Source organism: Aspergillus terreus, genomic scaffold, assembly GCF_000149615.1.
Source record: "Aspergillus terreus NIH2624 scaffold_1 genomic scaffold, whole genome shotgun sequence".
NCBI lineage: Eukaryota > Fungi > Ascomycota > Eurotiomycetes > Eurotiales > Aspergillaceae > Aspergillus > Aspergillus terreus.
The window spans coordinates 2,428,434-2,444,401 of NT_165972.1; the positions used below are offsets into that span (position 1 = coordinate 2,428,434).

Consider the following 15,968-nt stretch of genomic DNA (forward strand, 5'->3'; position numbering starts at 1 on the left):
GCTGCTTCTTCTTCCCGCCCGCGTCTGCTCGACGTCTTCACATTCCTTCCACCCCGTCATCCCCTCCCCATTACCTATCTGGGTAGCGGATATTCCTCTGGTGAGGTCAACGACGAGAGTCAATCCGTTCTGCAGTGCAGAGGTTTTCCATTTGGTTTGGGTGTCTTTCTTTCCCTCCTACGATAATTCGAAAAAAAAAAATCCAAAAAAAAGGAGAGTCCTCGTCAACACGGGAAAACAACAAGCGACCGAGACTCCTCCCCGCGCATTTCTTCTCCTTTGATCTTCTTCTTTCTTTCGTTGGATGACTTTTATCATTTCTTCCTTCTTATTACTTCGTCGACCTGGTGTCTTGGATAGCCTCACGAAGTCCTGGATTGTTGGATTCCGCTGGTTGCAGAAGTGGTTCGTGGTCAGTCGTCCTTAACAAACGCTGTCGCCCCTTATCGGCGGTCCCCAAATGCATACCCCGACCAGCGAAAAACTAATGTGAGACGAGTGCTTAGCTGGCCGACCCAACAACCGACAACAGCCGATCGATCGTTTGCTGTCACGAACAAAATTTATCAAAAAAAGAACAATTCTGACAACATCGCCGACTGCGGGATCACATTCGTCCCCGGAAGACTTTTGACAAGTCGGAACTTCGCTTCGTCGATCGCAATTGGTCAACCGGATCGAATTGATCTGATCGCCCATACCAATCTCTCTCTTCCACGCGTGCCTGGCGAGGCTGACGGGTCTCGGACCGTAACGCGGCAGTACTGTTTCCCTCGCAGTCCTGCCGCGCCTTCCTCGATCGAAGGTATGTCATCCGCGGCCCTGCAAACGATTTCCTCTGTCTGCACCTTCCCATCCCGCTGTTTTCTCTCCTTCTTCCTTCCGCCCGTCAACTTCCTTCGCGCATCAGTCATGAGAAGTCGCATCCCGCCCGATCTTACCTCAGACCCATCCCGCGGTCGCCACGGTTTCCTGACTCACACTTGACTACTAGCGACAGTGCGCTAAATTCTCCGCAGCAGCAGTCCTTTTCTGTCCCGGTCCCGACAGCTTCTTCGGCTATGAGCGACTCCCAATCGCAGCCCCTGCCGCGCACCACCCATGCATCTCCGGCTCTGACCTCCGCGGCGCCTTCGCCGGCCCAGCAGAATAACCGCTCGCCCATATACCCCGATCTCCTGGGAACGCCGCCGATCCCTCCGCCGCGAACATCCTCGAACCACCGAAGCCAACGCAGCTCCCCGGAGAAGGCATCCCGCAATGGAAAGAATCGAAGTGACCGCGAGAGGAAAGGGGACGAATCAAGGTCGCGACGGCACGCTGGCAAACCATCGGAGGATCCGTCCAGGAGCGCAGGAGACACTCGAACCGAAGTAGCCTCCGCTTCCGCCAACCATCCGGGAGAAGTTATGGAGGTGACGCCCGGCTCCGGGACGTTGGTCAAGGAGTCGAGCACGGTGATCAACCAGGTGCTGGTGAGTGATCCGTCGGTGGACATCGAACGCGAACAAGTGCGACAAACCGGTGCCTCCCCTTCGACAGACAGCACTCCTACTCCGGGATTGGGTTTGGTGGGCAGCGAGGGCGTAGATGATGGAGGTCGCGGTGGGCTACGAAGTCGGCATGACTACACCGAGAATACCGTCAAGCGCAAGGAGACGACCTTTGGGCAGTATATTCTGGGTCAAACTGTAGGCGAGGGTGAGTTTGGTAAGGTCAAGCTGGGCTGGAAGAGGGATGGCACAATTGAAGTCGCCATCAAGCTGATTCGGAGGGAGACGCTCGGGTCTAACCCGAGTCGACTGCCCAAGATCTACCGCGAGATCTCGATCCTGCGCGACCTGTCCCATCCCAACATTGTGCGGCTTCACGAGATGGTGGAGACGGATCGCCACATTGGTATCATCATGGAGTACGCATCCGGAGGCGAGCTCTTCGATTACATTTTGAACAATCGGTACCTCAAAGACAACAGTGCCCGGCGACTGTTCGCGCAGCTGGTCTCTGGGGTGGGCTATCTCCACAAGAAGGGTATTGTGCACCGTGACCTCAAGCTGGAAAACTTGCTGTTGGACCGCAATCGCAACATCATTATCACCGACTTCGGATTCGCCAATACGTTCGACCCTACTGATGAGCTGAGTGAGGAGATCGAGTACAATCTCACGAACAAGGATTATGTCAAACGAATGCGACTGGACAAGCAGAATTCGAAGGGAATGCGGCGCGGGGATCTGATGCAGACCAGCTGCGGAAGTCCCTGCTATGCTGCACCAGAACTGGTCGTGAGTGACTCGCTGTACACCGGGCGTAAGGTCGACGTATGGAGTTGTGGAGTTATCCTGGTGAGTATCGGACTCCTTGGTACCCTTCCTTCTCCCCTTCCACCTGCTTACCCAACTAGTATGCAATGCTCGCGGGCTATCTCCCTTTCGACGATGATCCTGCAAACCCGGACGGCGATAACATCAACCTCCTCTACAAGTACATTGTCACGACGCCTCTTACTTTCCCCGAATATGTCACTCCTCATGCTCGCGACCTCCTGAGACGGATATTGGTGCCAGATCCTCGCAAACGAGCAGATCTCTTCGAGGTCGCTCGACACAGTTGGCTCAGCGAGTACTCCCATGTGGTTTCACACATCACCAGCAGCACGACGAAGGTGGCTGATATCGTTGCTGCGACCATCCCGAGTGGTACGAATGCCCAAGACAGCTCCCAGGAGCGTACTGATCCCCCGAAATTGGCAGAGCGTCAAAAGGAAGCCCCGTCCCTTGCACGGAGTGCGTCGGTCAGGGAACCTCCAAAGACATACCAAAGTACAATTCCTTCCGTGGGTGGGCTTGTCCATCACTCAGGGGATGTTTCCCAAGACCAATCGCCCAAATCTTCTCGGGATACAAAGCGCCGTACTGTCCAGGTCGAATATGTGGCCCCCCAGTCGCAGACCACTCGGGGTGACTCGTCTATTATGGATTCCACCCGCGCAGCCCCGTCAGGCCCATCGGAATCGGCACCACTCACAAGGTCGGGCACCAGGGATGCGGGGAGCAGCCAGCCGATTCAGGCCACATCGCAAGACGCACCAAGCGCGCCACACACAGAGCGTACCTCTACCAAAACAGCCCCCACCCCAACAGCAGGGCACTTGCCTCGCTCCACTTCAGATAATGCTGCTCTCACCGGCTCGACAACAATGCCTCCAACTAGTAACGTGCGACCCACCACCGGCGCCTCCATGGCTTCATTTAACACCGGGCGTTTGCCGTCGCGAGGCTCCTATGGTCAGCCTGTGGCACCGACCGTTGCTGCAACCAATGCTCAGGGCCGCTTAGCCCAGCCGAAGAGCAAGCAGTATGTGATTTCGCCTCCAATGACTCAGGATCCCTCTCAGTCTTCGATTGGTCGCCCGAGTACGCAGAACCTACCTTCCAAGTTCAATACGACACCCCGGCAGGAACCGCCAAAGGGCCACAAGAGGTCCAACACGGTGTCCAGTCTGGGAGAGAAGCTATTTGGACGATCTGGTTCCATCTTTGGAGGACGTGGTGGTCAGGGCAATGCAGCTCGTCAAAGAACTGGCAAGCGTTATCCTCCTACGAGTATGAAGGACCCTTATGGTGGCGATGACACGAGGATGTCCATGGATTCCAGACGTTCGATGCAGTATGGATACAACCGAAAGATGAGCGAGACCGGCACCGAGGGTCGGCCCCGCCGGTTCTCTCTCTTGCCCGCATCATTCTCGTTGAAGGGCCTCGCCTCTTCTAGCAGATCCCAGACGCCCGACGAAGAACTGCAAGGAGATCGCTCGACAGACAACCGAGTGCAGCAAAGACCGTCTACGGGAGCAATCCGACCTCCCGCGCGCTCTACCAGCTACGGGACGCAAGATACGATGGCAATGGCGCCCGAAGGTGCTCCGTCAGACGAGGTGCACCTGGCCGACGAACCGGACAACTACCAGGCTCGTATCGACCAGCAGTTTGCGGTATTACATGGAACCCAACAGGATGCTTATCAGCCGACGTCCTATAACAGTGTCTCTGCCGAACATGTGTATGCGAACGATAACGACAACTACTACCGTCACCAGTACGCCAACAACTCGACTCCCAACTACTACGATGAGTACAACCGTCCGTATGATAGCGCTCCGCGGCAGTCTGTGCAAGCCGGCCGATCAGGAAGAGGAACCGGTGTGCTTCAGAAGAATCACCGAAAGTTTGCCGATGCGTATGAATACGACGCACAACACTCGGGCAGTTCCGGTGCGGCACGAAAGGTGATGGACTTTTTCCGACGCCGAGCCAAGTCCCGGGCGGGAGATGATCGGTAGAAGCGATTCCTGTCCACTAATAATCTTCTTCTATACTCCTTTCTATGTTCTTCGATCGATGCGCCTGGGCGTTATCACCTTGATACGGAACTCCCCGGGAGGCCGAAGAGCAGGACCGTTTGGGTCGATGAGTCGACTCGCCTTTTGTTTTCGGGAATTGAATATATGGAAGGCCCGACAGACCTCGAAGTCATTCGGGTTGATCGAGGCGCGGCAATGTCCTCAGCAGCTCTGGACATCCTGGAAGCAGATGGAGGGACCAAACCCCGTGTCGATGTGTAGCGTTTATTCTGAAGGAGGATCCGAGCCCATTAGGCTCTATGTTTTTCGCATCTTGAGAGAGAGCAGAGAGGTCATTTGGATACCCCGTGATACCCAGCAGCTTTCGTCCCCTTCCGTTGCTTGCAGCTTTCGGTTTGTCCTCATTAGCACCCGCAACCCTTTCTCGCATACATATTCATATCGAGCCTTTTTTGTTTCTTTTATATTTTCCTTTGTTGAGAATAAATTTTATTTCCTTTGTTCCCATTTCGTTCGATTCCTGCCACTTGCCACTATACCTCGAATTGTAAATTGATTATTGTTGCTTGGCGATGTTGTATTGAGCCAGGGGTGGACTGACCGGGCCTCTTGATAGTAATTGTTTATTACCTATGTATGACCATTGGATGGGGTATCTTGTCTTGTGTATGATTCTCGTCTTGTTGGGGGAGGGTGCGTTGAGAGTAGTCTTGATTCTTCCATCGTCTAGAGTTCATTGACTAGGTGATATCACTCCTACCTCCTTATTCTACTCCGGAGTAGCTGCTCTCATGGTGGGGTGCACCCACATTCTTCGTCCTGTAAGCCAAGCCTGGCTGGTGATCACCGTAGCGAGCCAAGAGGCAATGCAGGAGGCGGAGTCGACGGGGCGTAACCATCGAGGGAAGGGATACCACCGGCGGCTGGTCAGCTGCAGAATCCCTCCCGGACCGGGGGGGAGCGGATTGGGCTGGTGCTTGTGTTCGCTGGTGCAAGCCAAGATTCCGGCCAAGACCATGATCGGCCAGGGATGGTCTTGGTATTGGTTTCACCCTCTTCATACCTGTAGTTATCTAGGCAGGTAGATTCTTGCAGATAGATGGTTATGCAAGACTGCAGAGTTGAGAATACAATCCTAGTATGTATACCCAGAGCTGTGGACAACCTGTTTGAGCCCCGGTGTCTGTGAGATCTTAATCCGAATCAGATACGAGATAAGCAATGACAGCTCCCGTGGATCGGGATCCCCACATCGACCCCAACCCCGACGAGCTAAAAGGCAAATGGTCTGCGACACCATTACGGTCTATTGATCCCACCACATGACCTCTTCCTCATCGGCGGTCTTCCGCTTGGCCAAGATCTCAGGGGCTGGTTACACGGCGTATCTCTCTTCCAGCCGGCGGGATGGGGATCCGTCCGTCAGTCCGCGGGGTTCTTATCAGTGGGGGGGAGTACGGTGTACGGAGTAAGGGGGAAAGGGAAGGGATCTACCTCATCTACGTAGGTGTCTTGATGTAGTATTCCGTATGGGGCTATAGATATGAGGTGGAGGTGTGATATTGAAACCGTCGTCGGTGTAAAGGAAGGAGGTAGTGCTCGCTCGATGTACTCCGTACCTTGTGTATCGGAGTACCTAAGTAGGTAGGTAGGTAGGTAGTAAACTCAAATCTTGCGGGTGGCTATTCCGGATGGAGTCCATTCCCCTTCTTGCCTCGGTGTGTGCGGTTCTAGAATCCCTTCTCCCTTTTCTCACCGGCAGGGTGGAACCCAGGGTGTGGTTTTGTCAGCGTGCGGGCCAACGTGGAGGCATGCTGGCATGCTACAGGCTACGGAGAAGGGGAGATAGTTAGGCTACAGGACCAGCAGAAGGTTGGTCGATCATCCATTATCATTTGCTTGGCGGTGTAACGCCAGCTGCAGTTTATCAGATTGCACACGGCTTGGCAGGTATCAACACAGCACCCCCGGGTCCTCTGTCCTCTCGCCCCTCGCCTTGCCAATTGGTTTTCTCATCGGGCAGCAACGGCTGTCAGCAGGATGAGGTGGTATCATTCGTGCCGTGGTGTGGTTCCCACGTTCAAACAGAGCAGAATCAAATCAAAGCATGAAGAGAAAGGAAATCATCAATTGAAAGACAACAAGAATTGCATGCTCGTCTGGAGGCAAGTGGATGTGTCCCGCGCGATCCACCGTAGATTGGCTGGCCAGACGATTTAGTTCTTTCCATTGGTGTCGTGGCCAAGGTAGAGGAAGCCGCTTGGTAGAGACGACACGACGTCGCCGGTCTGGGAAACGGCTGTGGCGGTGGAGGACTGGCTGTCGGAGCGTTCGCGCACGGCGGCGAGGGCCTGCTCCGATGTGAGTTCGGGTTGCGAGGTGATGTCGATGGAGCGAGGGCCCGACTGGATGGGCGCCAGGACGAGGAACTTGTGGGTGGGAGTGTACGAGTACATGATGGCTGTGGGAGAGGTTGTTTATGTGGTAAGAGATGAGTGAGATGTTGGTAAGGTGGCGCGGTCTGGATAAGCTCTTTGCGTCAGGAGGAGTAAGATGCTGGACAAGAGTACCCCTGGGGGGATTCAACGACCTATTTATACATGTGAAGGAGGTCACTCTCGAAGAGGGGTTGTCAGGTTTCATGGATGGATTCCGAAAGGACGTCGATCCAGAGCTAGACCCCGATGCGAGAGATAGTGGAGAGACGAGAGGCGTCCAATGTGCGTGGTGCAAACACGCCGGACTTCACATGTTGGAGCATTCTCACGCATCCAGGGCGGGGCGGAGGACGTCATTATTGGAAGATCGCCCCCCGTTCCTATGCATATCGTGAGGAACTTCGTAATACCCGAGCCCGCCGCGGAGAGACTGATACGGAGCAAAATCTGGATGATAGATCACTTCTGCATGGGGGAAGCTCGCCAAGCCAGCAAGCCTCATCCCTTCCCCCGATATGGTTGCGCGAAGAAAAAGGACTGAGAGTAACAATAATGCATCCCCATAGCACCAAGCACCATCGCACAAGCAAATTGGGCCGACGCGACCCGAAATTGAGCCTCGGGTGATCCGCACCCAGGAGCTTCCAGAGCCAAGCAACGTGCCGGGACCATGCACTCGTCCCATCTCGTCCCATCCACGGGTGTTCATCTTCGGGTAACCAAGGGATGTTGGATGATGTACCTGGCCGGTGGAAGAGTCTAGGCGCGCATTCTTTCCTCGACATTGGCCTTCCGCATGACCCCGTCCGGTATGCTGGTTCGCTTGGCAGCGTTATCTGTGCATGTTGTCGGTGTCCTCTGGAACCTGGGGGTTTCGTTTTCTAGAACACGCTCGCATCCTCGGGCGCATGATGGAACCGGAGGACGTAAGGGGTTCTGGCACTGTTCTGGTCGAGGGGTCTTAGCATGATGCGGAGAGAAGACGGACGGACGGGTTGCAAGCCAGTGTGACGTTTGTCGTATCGGAAGGAAGGATGCGCCTTCGGGATGTGAGACTGAACGTGTCTGGGACTCTGGGTAGAGACGGGTGGACTCGGACATATGGTCTGGCGATGGTATTGAGTGGAGTTGCGTGCACTGGTAGTCTGGCACCACCATGACCGTTGACGAGTCGATCCATCGTCTCTTCTTCTCTCTCTACCCGACAAGCACAAACCAAATCAACGCGAACAGTCGCGAAAGTTGCAGCGTTTGTGCAGAACACCCCGGTCACGTGTCCATCCACGTCGGACAACCAACAACATCAACAACCATCGTCATCTTCGCCCTCATCTTTTTCCCTTTCCCTTTTTAACTCCCCATGGGGACGCCTGGGCTGCTGCCTTATCCTGACAGCCCTCGCTTGGGCCCACGAGCCAACGGCGGCTATGTTGAGCACTCACCTTCCACCTTCAGCCTATGATTTTCGGCCTGTTTAGCGCCCCCAGTCTTCGCGCCGTATCGCTCGGCCCTTCATCCTGTGGCGCGAATGCTCAGCGGCTGAAGAGGCGACGAGGAGCCGTCGTAGCCACAGAATTTCCGCCCTCTCCTCTTTCGAGAGCGCCGCAAGTGCTGTGCCCCCGTCCGGTCGGGTGCCTGGCCCGTCAGTTGAGATCCTGTCGCCCCCCGCCCGCCAACAGGGCGGATTGTGAAGAGGGCCGGAAAATTGATAGGTAAAGATTGTTCCTCTCTGCTCAGAAATAAGTTAGCCGACTGTCAGGGCTCAATGTGGCCGGCATCACACCAACATTGCCGGCAGATAGGGCTCTCACAAGGCATTATGGACGGACCCATTGCGGCACATGATGAGTACGTCCTGCAGGCTCACATATCGTCAACTACAGAGATATGTCACTGCAGAAGGTGGCACTTTGCGAAATGAAAACTTTGAAAAAGAAAAGAACAAAAAAAATATTTGAGGATTCGACATTGAACTCGCAGCCATCACCAACTGCGTCAAGGTCTCTGGCCCCACACATTGGCCGGCCCTGCGAGACACACAAGTCGACTGTGTGATGGCTGTGCGGTTCCTGCATATTGTTCCTCTCAACTCGCAGACGTGAAGTCGCCGCCGGGGTTGATTTATGCCTTGGCTGATTTCTGGGCATGTTGCGCATGTCGGACAACGATGTGCTCGGGAGCTGTGGCGCCGCAGTTTTTCCAGTCGACGCCGCGACCCTTGCTCTAGAAGCTGCGCGGAATACGAATGAAAGGGAAAGGAAAAAGCCTTGTGTCGGGTCCGGGCTTTGATATCGGCTCTATCGTTCAATCAAATGGGGTTGCTCTGTAACACCCTTGTTGTTCCCTCCCCAACGACGCCCTTGGGGTGCGCATGATAGAGCGAAGACTGTGACTGAGGTTAGGAGTCATCGATAATGGGAAGACCAGAAAAATTTCTCTCCCGGCTGCGTGACATTTGTCAGATGCGCAGTTTGGAGCAGTGAATGGCTGCGGCATGACCCCCGAACGGCGTGAACACTGTTGGCCGGCTACGGGAAGTGATTTGATAACGCGGAAATCTCTGCCCTTTCACCTGCATATGTGACCGGAGGCTCCTGCGATCATGCCGCAGTGTCTTCAAGATGATGTCAAGGCCTCCCGTGATGCATCTGCGGAAGTCTAATGATCTCACGAACCTCGGGGGCCGGGGCCAGAGGTATCCAACCGATGACATTGCTCATCACTCTGTCCGACTTACTGCACGGGGTAAAGATATCACCATCTAGACTCTCGTCGGACGGACGCCACTGGACAGATGATCCACAAGACCGCCAATCCTGTCTTGGGCAGGAGAGGTCTAACGCAGTAGTTCTTGAGATGCGATGGCCTCCGTTTTCCTACTCGGGTAATGTGTTGGAATGTCTCGCCTTCGCCCGCAATGTAGACCCGGTCACCAACTCCGTCGGCGCAATTCGATATGCCCGGTTTCTGTGACGGAGGGCCTGAGAGAAGGCGCAAAAAAGAGATGACTGCATGCGTAGCTAGTTCGGCCCTCTTCCCTGACTAACCTTCTTCTTCCTTCCCGTTGTTGTCTCCTGTCAACCTTCCTTTTATTTTCCCCGATAATAATTTTCGTGCCCACTCAGCCCCTGTCTGGCTGACCATCTGTTATTTTTTCTGTAGACAGTGTTGTTGCGGCACAGTCATCCGCAGCGACAGTTTCTATCATCTTGGATGTTACGCAGGGCCGCGATTGACTTATTTAAAGCCCTCTTTGAACCCGTTGAACCTCCTCAGAACATCGCCAGCAACATCGCGACCATCTTCTCTCTGGATCTCTCTCCAGCTTCGCAAAACAGCTCATCTTTCTGAAGTTCTTTGACTTTGCGCCTTTGAGGCAATCCTTCGTCTATTCCGCACCGGTTACCCGTGTTCTTTGTCCATCTGTCTTTGCGGGGCACTAGATTGCCATCATGTGTTCGCAGTACTTCTACAAATACGACTGCGGGTGCACCCACCCGGAGGGCGACGTTGTCTACTGTGCCAAACGAGGTACTTCCTGCACCGGGGTGCGACAGCAGGTCCGCCGGCGAGAGGGATACAACTGCCCGTTGCATGGTGGTTAGATATGGACTCGAGGTTAGTGAGTGGACACATGTCTGGGCGCGAGCTCCACCGCGGATGAAAGAGTCGGGGACTCGAAAGGACAAAGCAATTTCTTACTGACAATTTTAGTCCCCAGCACCAGCCGATCTGATCCGGTTGAGCACTACCTTCTTGTTGTTTTGTTCTTTCGCCGTGGTGCTCGCGTGCGGAGATGGATCGACTTCGACGTTGAGCGTTCTGTTGGGGGTTTCCGCTTGTTCGCACTGAATCTCGGCCGCCTCGATCCTTCCGAGCTGATCTAGTCGAGGTGGTCAGGGCTTCTGCGGGACCTCCAACAGGAACATCTATACTTGGTTTTTTATGTCTTCGCGTCCCCCGTCTCTCCTTATTGCATATGCATTGTCTTGCTGTGTGGTTTTTTGTGTGTGTTCTTTACTGTACTTGTCTCATGAACCTTCCATCGAACCAAGGGACTGAAAGGTGGTTTCGGTAGTCCTTCCAGCTCTTGGTTCCTGCATCCGTCTGTCAAGCGTTTTGTGAGATTAGTTAGCTGCTTCGTTATCTTCATTCCTTGAATCTTTGAACAATTGTCCTCTCAGTGCACCGCTCGCTCAATTCTCATGTAGTTCGTACCCCGTAGTCCCAGGATCCATCCGACGTTGTTTCGGCGTTTCCCGAGTCCCGGGCGTCGGATAGGCAGAACCCTGTCAGTCGGTTGCACAGTATATAAAACTACTTGCTATATACTGACTCACATCGACGTGTGCTTGCGGAAGTCGCTTACCCACGCCGCAACGGGCGCAGACCAAGAATTTTCTGCCTCGAGTCCCTGAACGGACGTGATTCGCACTGTCCATCGGGGGGTGCATTAGCACCGCAGACGCCTCTCGTCACCTGATCGGGATCATCGAATCAGACAAAGAAGTCCCGCGGCACAGACGCAGATGCCAACGAACACGGGGGAAGTCTCAAGAGCGAATGATGGACGCTGTTGGAACAAGTTGTTGGTTCCTGTGGCGTGTGCGAGGAGAATCTTCGGGGCTTCACTAGTTCAAGTGCCGAAGATAAGCCCTCAGCGAATGAATCAAGTACTATATGAACATACCAGAGAGAAGGGTTCCCTGCGGTGGGAGATTGTATCCAGATATTTGACGCAAGGCTGATCATGGCGCAAACGCAGGGTGCCTTGCTGGGGTTGAAGATAGGGGGATATTGACATACATTCTAGGTGCCTAGTAGGTGTGGACTACTGCCGTTGCCACTGTTCTTCCCACATTCACCTCCTTTCTCTTATTTTCTTCCATCTTTGCCATATTTTGACCCCCTTCATCGCTTTTATTTATCTCTTTCATCGTCTAATATACTTTCTCCGTGTCATCTCTGCGATATCAGGAACATGACTCCACGTCCTACTTGCAATGAGCGCACTATCTCAATGCGCTGTGGTGTCTTCATTGTCTGTTTCCAGGTAAACAGTGTGCAAGCCGATAAGCGCTCCTACTGGAATCGTAGCAAGCGTCGCACAGGAAAATCTGGGCAGACAGCTGCTCAGGACATACCATCGCTCCCAGATCATGTGTAGTGTGTGATATCTCGCTAATTCTATTGTTTGAACTCGCATGTTTCGCAAAAACGACGCTTTATGTATCTCATCCTTTTATGATCTACATGGTTTAATCACCATACTGTCTTCCACAGTGATTCGAAGAAAGCTGCCCAAGAGGAGCGTTGGCTGTCTGGAAAGCCATCTCAGTAAACACAAATGCTAGCTTGGAAGAGGACTTGCGGCAATCTTCTCGTTATTAAAGGGAACTGTCTCTAATATCTTGGTTCTAGGGTCAGATTCTGGTCCAACAGACCGTTTGCTACATTGATATACCTGTCGCATAACGGAAAGGTCCCTATATGCGTGCTTTGAACCCGACGAACTGTACCCTGAAATGGCGCCGCAAGATACATACAAGCACAATCCAGGCCTAGGGATTGTTCTATAGGTGCTTGGATGCATATGCTGGAGACAAGGACACTGCAGCGGGTGGAATTGGAGGAGATACAGGAACAGGGCTTGTGACAGTCGGCTGGCTCCGCGACCCGGTCTGACAACGAGAGAAATCACTCCTAAGTAGGTAACTTGGCATTGCTGGTTGCGTAGTGGTCTTTCTTGCCAATACGTTGCAGCTATAGTTAGATAAGATGGAACTATATTCTTGAAGGCTGGTCGTCCGAAATGAGAAATCATTCCTAGCTTTTGGTAGACTTCCACTTTTCGCACTACATTATAGCCACTTATTTTATCATAGATTCCTAAATCATCAAACATAACGCTTCTTAGGACAGCCAAATAGAACAATCATCGTTGACCCAAATATGTTCCAGCTATCTTCATAGATCTCGTGGAGATTCACGTGATCTACTGACATACAGCTCCGCGGCGAATCCGTAGACTTCCCAAATCCTACTATTTCCCCATATTTCTTCCTCTTCCCTCCATCCTTACAGATCGACCTCCGCCTTTTACTTCAATCCGGAATTCCGCACATGTGATGTCCATAGAAGTCGACTGGAAGACAGCCACCTCGGGCCCAGACGGTGAAGCCCTCGCGGAGCGCATCCGCTCCTTCATCCACGACAAGTTCCAACAGGTGGCCCTTCCACGGTTCATTCGCTCCGTCCAAGTACATTCGTTTGACTTCGGCACGGTCCCCCCAGATCTTGAGATCAAGGACTTCTGCGAACCATTCGCCGACTTTTACGAGGAGGACGAAGATGACGAAACCTCGGAGGTCTCAGAGGAGCTCGTCTCCGCGCACGGCAATCAATGGCACAGAACGCATTCCGAGCTCAACGAGCCTCCCTATCGCGACGAAGTGACGATGAATCAACCGCTCCGGGACCCGTTCGATGAGGGATTCCACCCCTCTCCTCTCCGCTCGCCAATGGAACACCTGAACCCCCATTTCCTCCCGCGCGCCGGCACCCCCGGCATCCCCGGCGGCACCTCGACGATAGGCTACCACCTAATGTCTCTCGGCGGTCTGTCCGGAACACAAACCCCGCTCGCGGCGGTCGCTGGCGGCACGCCTTTCGCAAATGGCTGGACAGACCATAACTTGGGACCCGGAAATCGTGGGCATGCGTCTGGTCCCGCTGCAGGGGCAATGCGCCAGCACCGTCCAGAAGATATCGACAGCAGCAATCCGACCTCGCGACCGTCAACCTCCAGCACACTTCCCTCCCACCCGTCGGGCTCCAACAGAAACAGCGGAGACGGATCTCATCCCGAGGAAGAACATTTGGATGACCCAGCCGAGCCAGACCACCCCTTTCGGTTCCCGAAAATGCGCGAGCGGCGTCCTGAAGACTTTCAGGTTATGTGCCGCGCCAAGTATGCGGGCGACGTGCGACTGTCGCTAACGGCGGAGATCCTTCTGGACTACCCCATGCCCAGCTTCGTGGGCCTGCCGCTAAAGCTGAATATCACTGGAGTCACATTCGACGGAGTCGCCGTCGTCGCGTATATCCGGAAACGTGTGAATTTCTGCTTCCTCTCGGCCGAAGATGCGGATGCGTTGATCGGCGCGGACGACCAGGAAACGAGAGACAAAGATGACCATCCGCGCAGCGGTCTGGATCCCACGACGTCCCCGAAACGCCAGGGTGGGCTGCTCCGGGAGATCCGGGTCGAAAGCGAAATTGGCCGGAAAGAAGACGGGAAGCAAGTGTTGAAGAACGTAGGCAAGGTTGAGCGGTTTGTGCTCGCTCAGGTGCGCCGGATCTTCGAGGAGGAACTTGTATTTCCCAGTTTCTGGACTTTCTTAATATAGATTATGAGTTTACGAGGATGATCTTGTTATGTCCGACATCTTGGCCTGGAGCTTGCATATGTCACTGTATAATATTGTTGTATCGTTTTGTCAATTTTGTTCAAGACGAAGATTCTCGATCATGTGAATTCGACAATCACTCAACTGCCTCACTAGTTGGAGACGAATAAAACTTATACTCGGAAGAAAGCGTTACTCGTACAGATCCACGCTCAATTCAAGACTATTTCCGTTGAAGTAAAACAACATGAAACATTCGAAGACGCATTAGCTCTAGCTCTCCCTTTCGCTCTTTCGACATCCACTTTCTTCCCCAGCGCCACACGCCACACGCAACGGAACAGTCACGCAAATTGCATGCCCTAAGCCGGTCAACATTCCCGCCAGACTATAGCAGCACCTGCCCCATGACAGCACACAACTCCATCAACATGCTTCAGGCGACGCACCACACCAGCAGCAACCGTTCACAGGTCCTTCTTGGAGTCATCGTCAGACTTGCCAGAGACCTTATCGCCGAGGCTGTGGTATTCGCGGGTGAGGCCCTCGCACTGCTTCTTCAGAGTCTCGATGTCGCGGTCCTTGGCCTCCAGCTCCTTCTTCAGTCGTCCGATCTCGCCCATGTCACCAGCCTGCGCGAGGCGCGCAGAGTCCTTTCCACCGGCCTTCTTGTCGCCCTCGAGGAGCTTGACCTTCTCTTCGAGACGGAGCACCTCCAGGATCATGGTGTAGGTGCGGTTGAGGATCAGAGACAGGAACAGCGTGAAGCCGCAGAGGTACATGTTGCGCTGGGAGTAGAACTTGCGGGCCTGGACTTCCATGCGGTCGGTGCCGATCGTTGCTCTAGTTTCACTTATTGTCAGTTTCGAGGTATGTAGGGAATGGTTGCGGAGTGAGTGGGGAATGGCTCACCCCATGCCGCCACCTTCCTTGTGGAAGGCAGCCACCTCCAGCTGCACGCGGTACACGCGGTTGACACTGTCAATGAACAGGATCAGGATGAATATGAACGTGATCTGGCAATGTATTGGTTAGATCTAGGACGGCGCGAGAAGTGACATTGTCAGTAGAAAACCAACCTTCAACCCGTATTGTAGTTTGGCTACTATGGGGCTCTCCGAGATGAAGGTGAACAGCTTCCGCTTGATGGTGAAGGGAAGCGGGACGATGAGGCCCATGAAGACCGCCATCTCCAGCACCAGGAGGCAGAAAACCTGCACATATCGAGTCAGTTTTGCGGATTTTTGGGCGAATTCAATGTCTAGAGGGGCATGTTGTGCAGCATCGCCCGGAAGACGTAGGCTTCGACGGATTGGGTGCCGAAGCTCCCGACCGACAGAATTCGAGGAGGAAGAGCGACATGCACGTACAAGACTGTAGTAGAGCGTCATTCTGCCGGTGATGATGCAGAATCAACTTCTGATGCACGGTTTCTGCTAGGAGGATATAGGGGTTGCAGCTGCAGTGCACTTGTGGGGGGTTGTTGCAAAATGTAAACAAAAGATGACGGAGTGCCAAGGATAGACACTGAACGTTTGATAGGGAGTATGCGAGGCGAGATTTATATCCCGAGGCTTGATACTAAAGGCCGATGTAGTTAATGCCAGGGATGAGGTCACCGGCTGAAGTTGGCGAGAGAGTCGAGGAGTGAGGTGGTCTCTTTGCAGCTGCTGGCAGGAGGAAGACGTCATCACCACCGACAGTCAGAAGCACGTGATACGGTTCCCAGCTTGACTAATCTGACGTCACGTGCGATGG

The 15,968-nt window shown here is 53.8% G+C and overlaps 4 protein-coding genes across 4 annotated transcripts; 3 read left to right on the forward strand and 1 right to left on the reverse strand.

Annotated features, from left to right (window-relative positions):
- Window positions 1-1,061: 1,061 nt before the first annotated feature.
- ATEG_00867 (putative serine/threonine protein kinase (Kin4)) lies at window positions 1,062-4,342 on the forward strand (the record flags this gene model as incomplete). Its single annotated transcript, XM_001210953.1, has 2 exons — window positions 1,062-2,345; window positions 2,405-4,342. 2 exons carry the CDS (start codon window positions 1,062-1,064, stop codon window positions 4,340-4,342), a joined length of 3,222 nt encoding a protein of 1,073 aa, XP_001210953.1.
- Window positions 4,343-10,253: 5,911 nt separating this feature from the next.
- Window positions 10,254-10,688, forward strand: ATEG_00868 (uncharacterized protein; the record flags this gene model as incomplete). Its single annotated transcript, XM_001210954.1, has 2 exons — window positions 10,254-10,401; window positions 10,516-10,688. 2 exons carry the CDS (start codon window positions 10,254-10,256, stop codon window positions 10,686-10,688), a joined length of 321 nt encoding a protein of 106 aa, XP_001210954.1.
- A 2,241-nt stretch (window positions 10,689-12,929) lies between these two features.
- On the forward strand, window positions 12,930-14,112 carry mdm12 (ERMES complex subunit MDM12; the record flags this gene model as incomplete). The annotated part of the gene is made up of 2 exons (XM_001210955.1): window positions 12,930-13,771; window positions 13,977-14,112. The coding sequence occupies 2 exons, from the start codon at window positions 12,930-12,932 to the stop codon at window positions 14,110-14,112; spliced, it is 978 nt and encodes a 325-aa protein (XP_001210955.1).
- A 565-nt stretch (window positions 14,113-14,677) lies between these two features.
- Window positions 14,678-15,601, reverse strand: ATEG_00870 (putative BAP31 domain protein; the record flags this gene model as incomplete). The annotated part of the gene is made up of 4 exons (XM_001210956.1): window positions 14,678-15,053; window positions 15,123-15,226; window positions 15,290-15,424; window positions 15,581-15,601. 4 exons carry the CDS (start codon window positions 15,599-15,601, stop codon window positions 14,678-14,680), a joined length of 636 nt encoding a protein of 211 aa, XP_001210956.1.
- Between the last annotated feature and the right edge of the window lie 367 nt (window positions 15,602-15,968).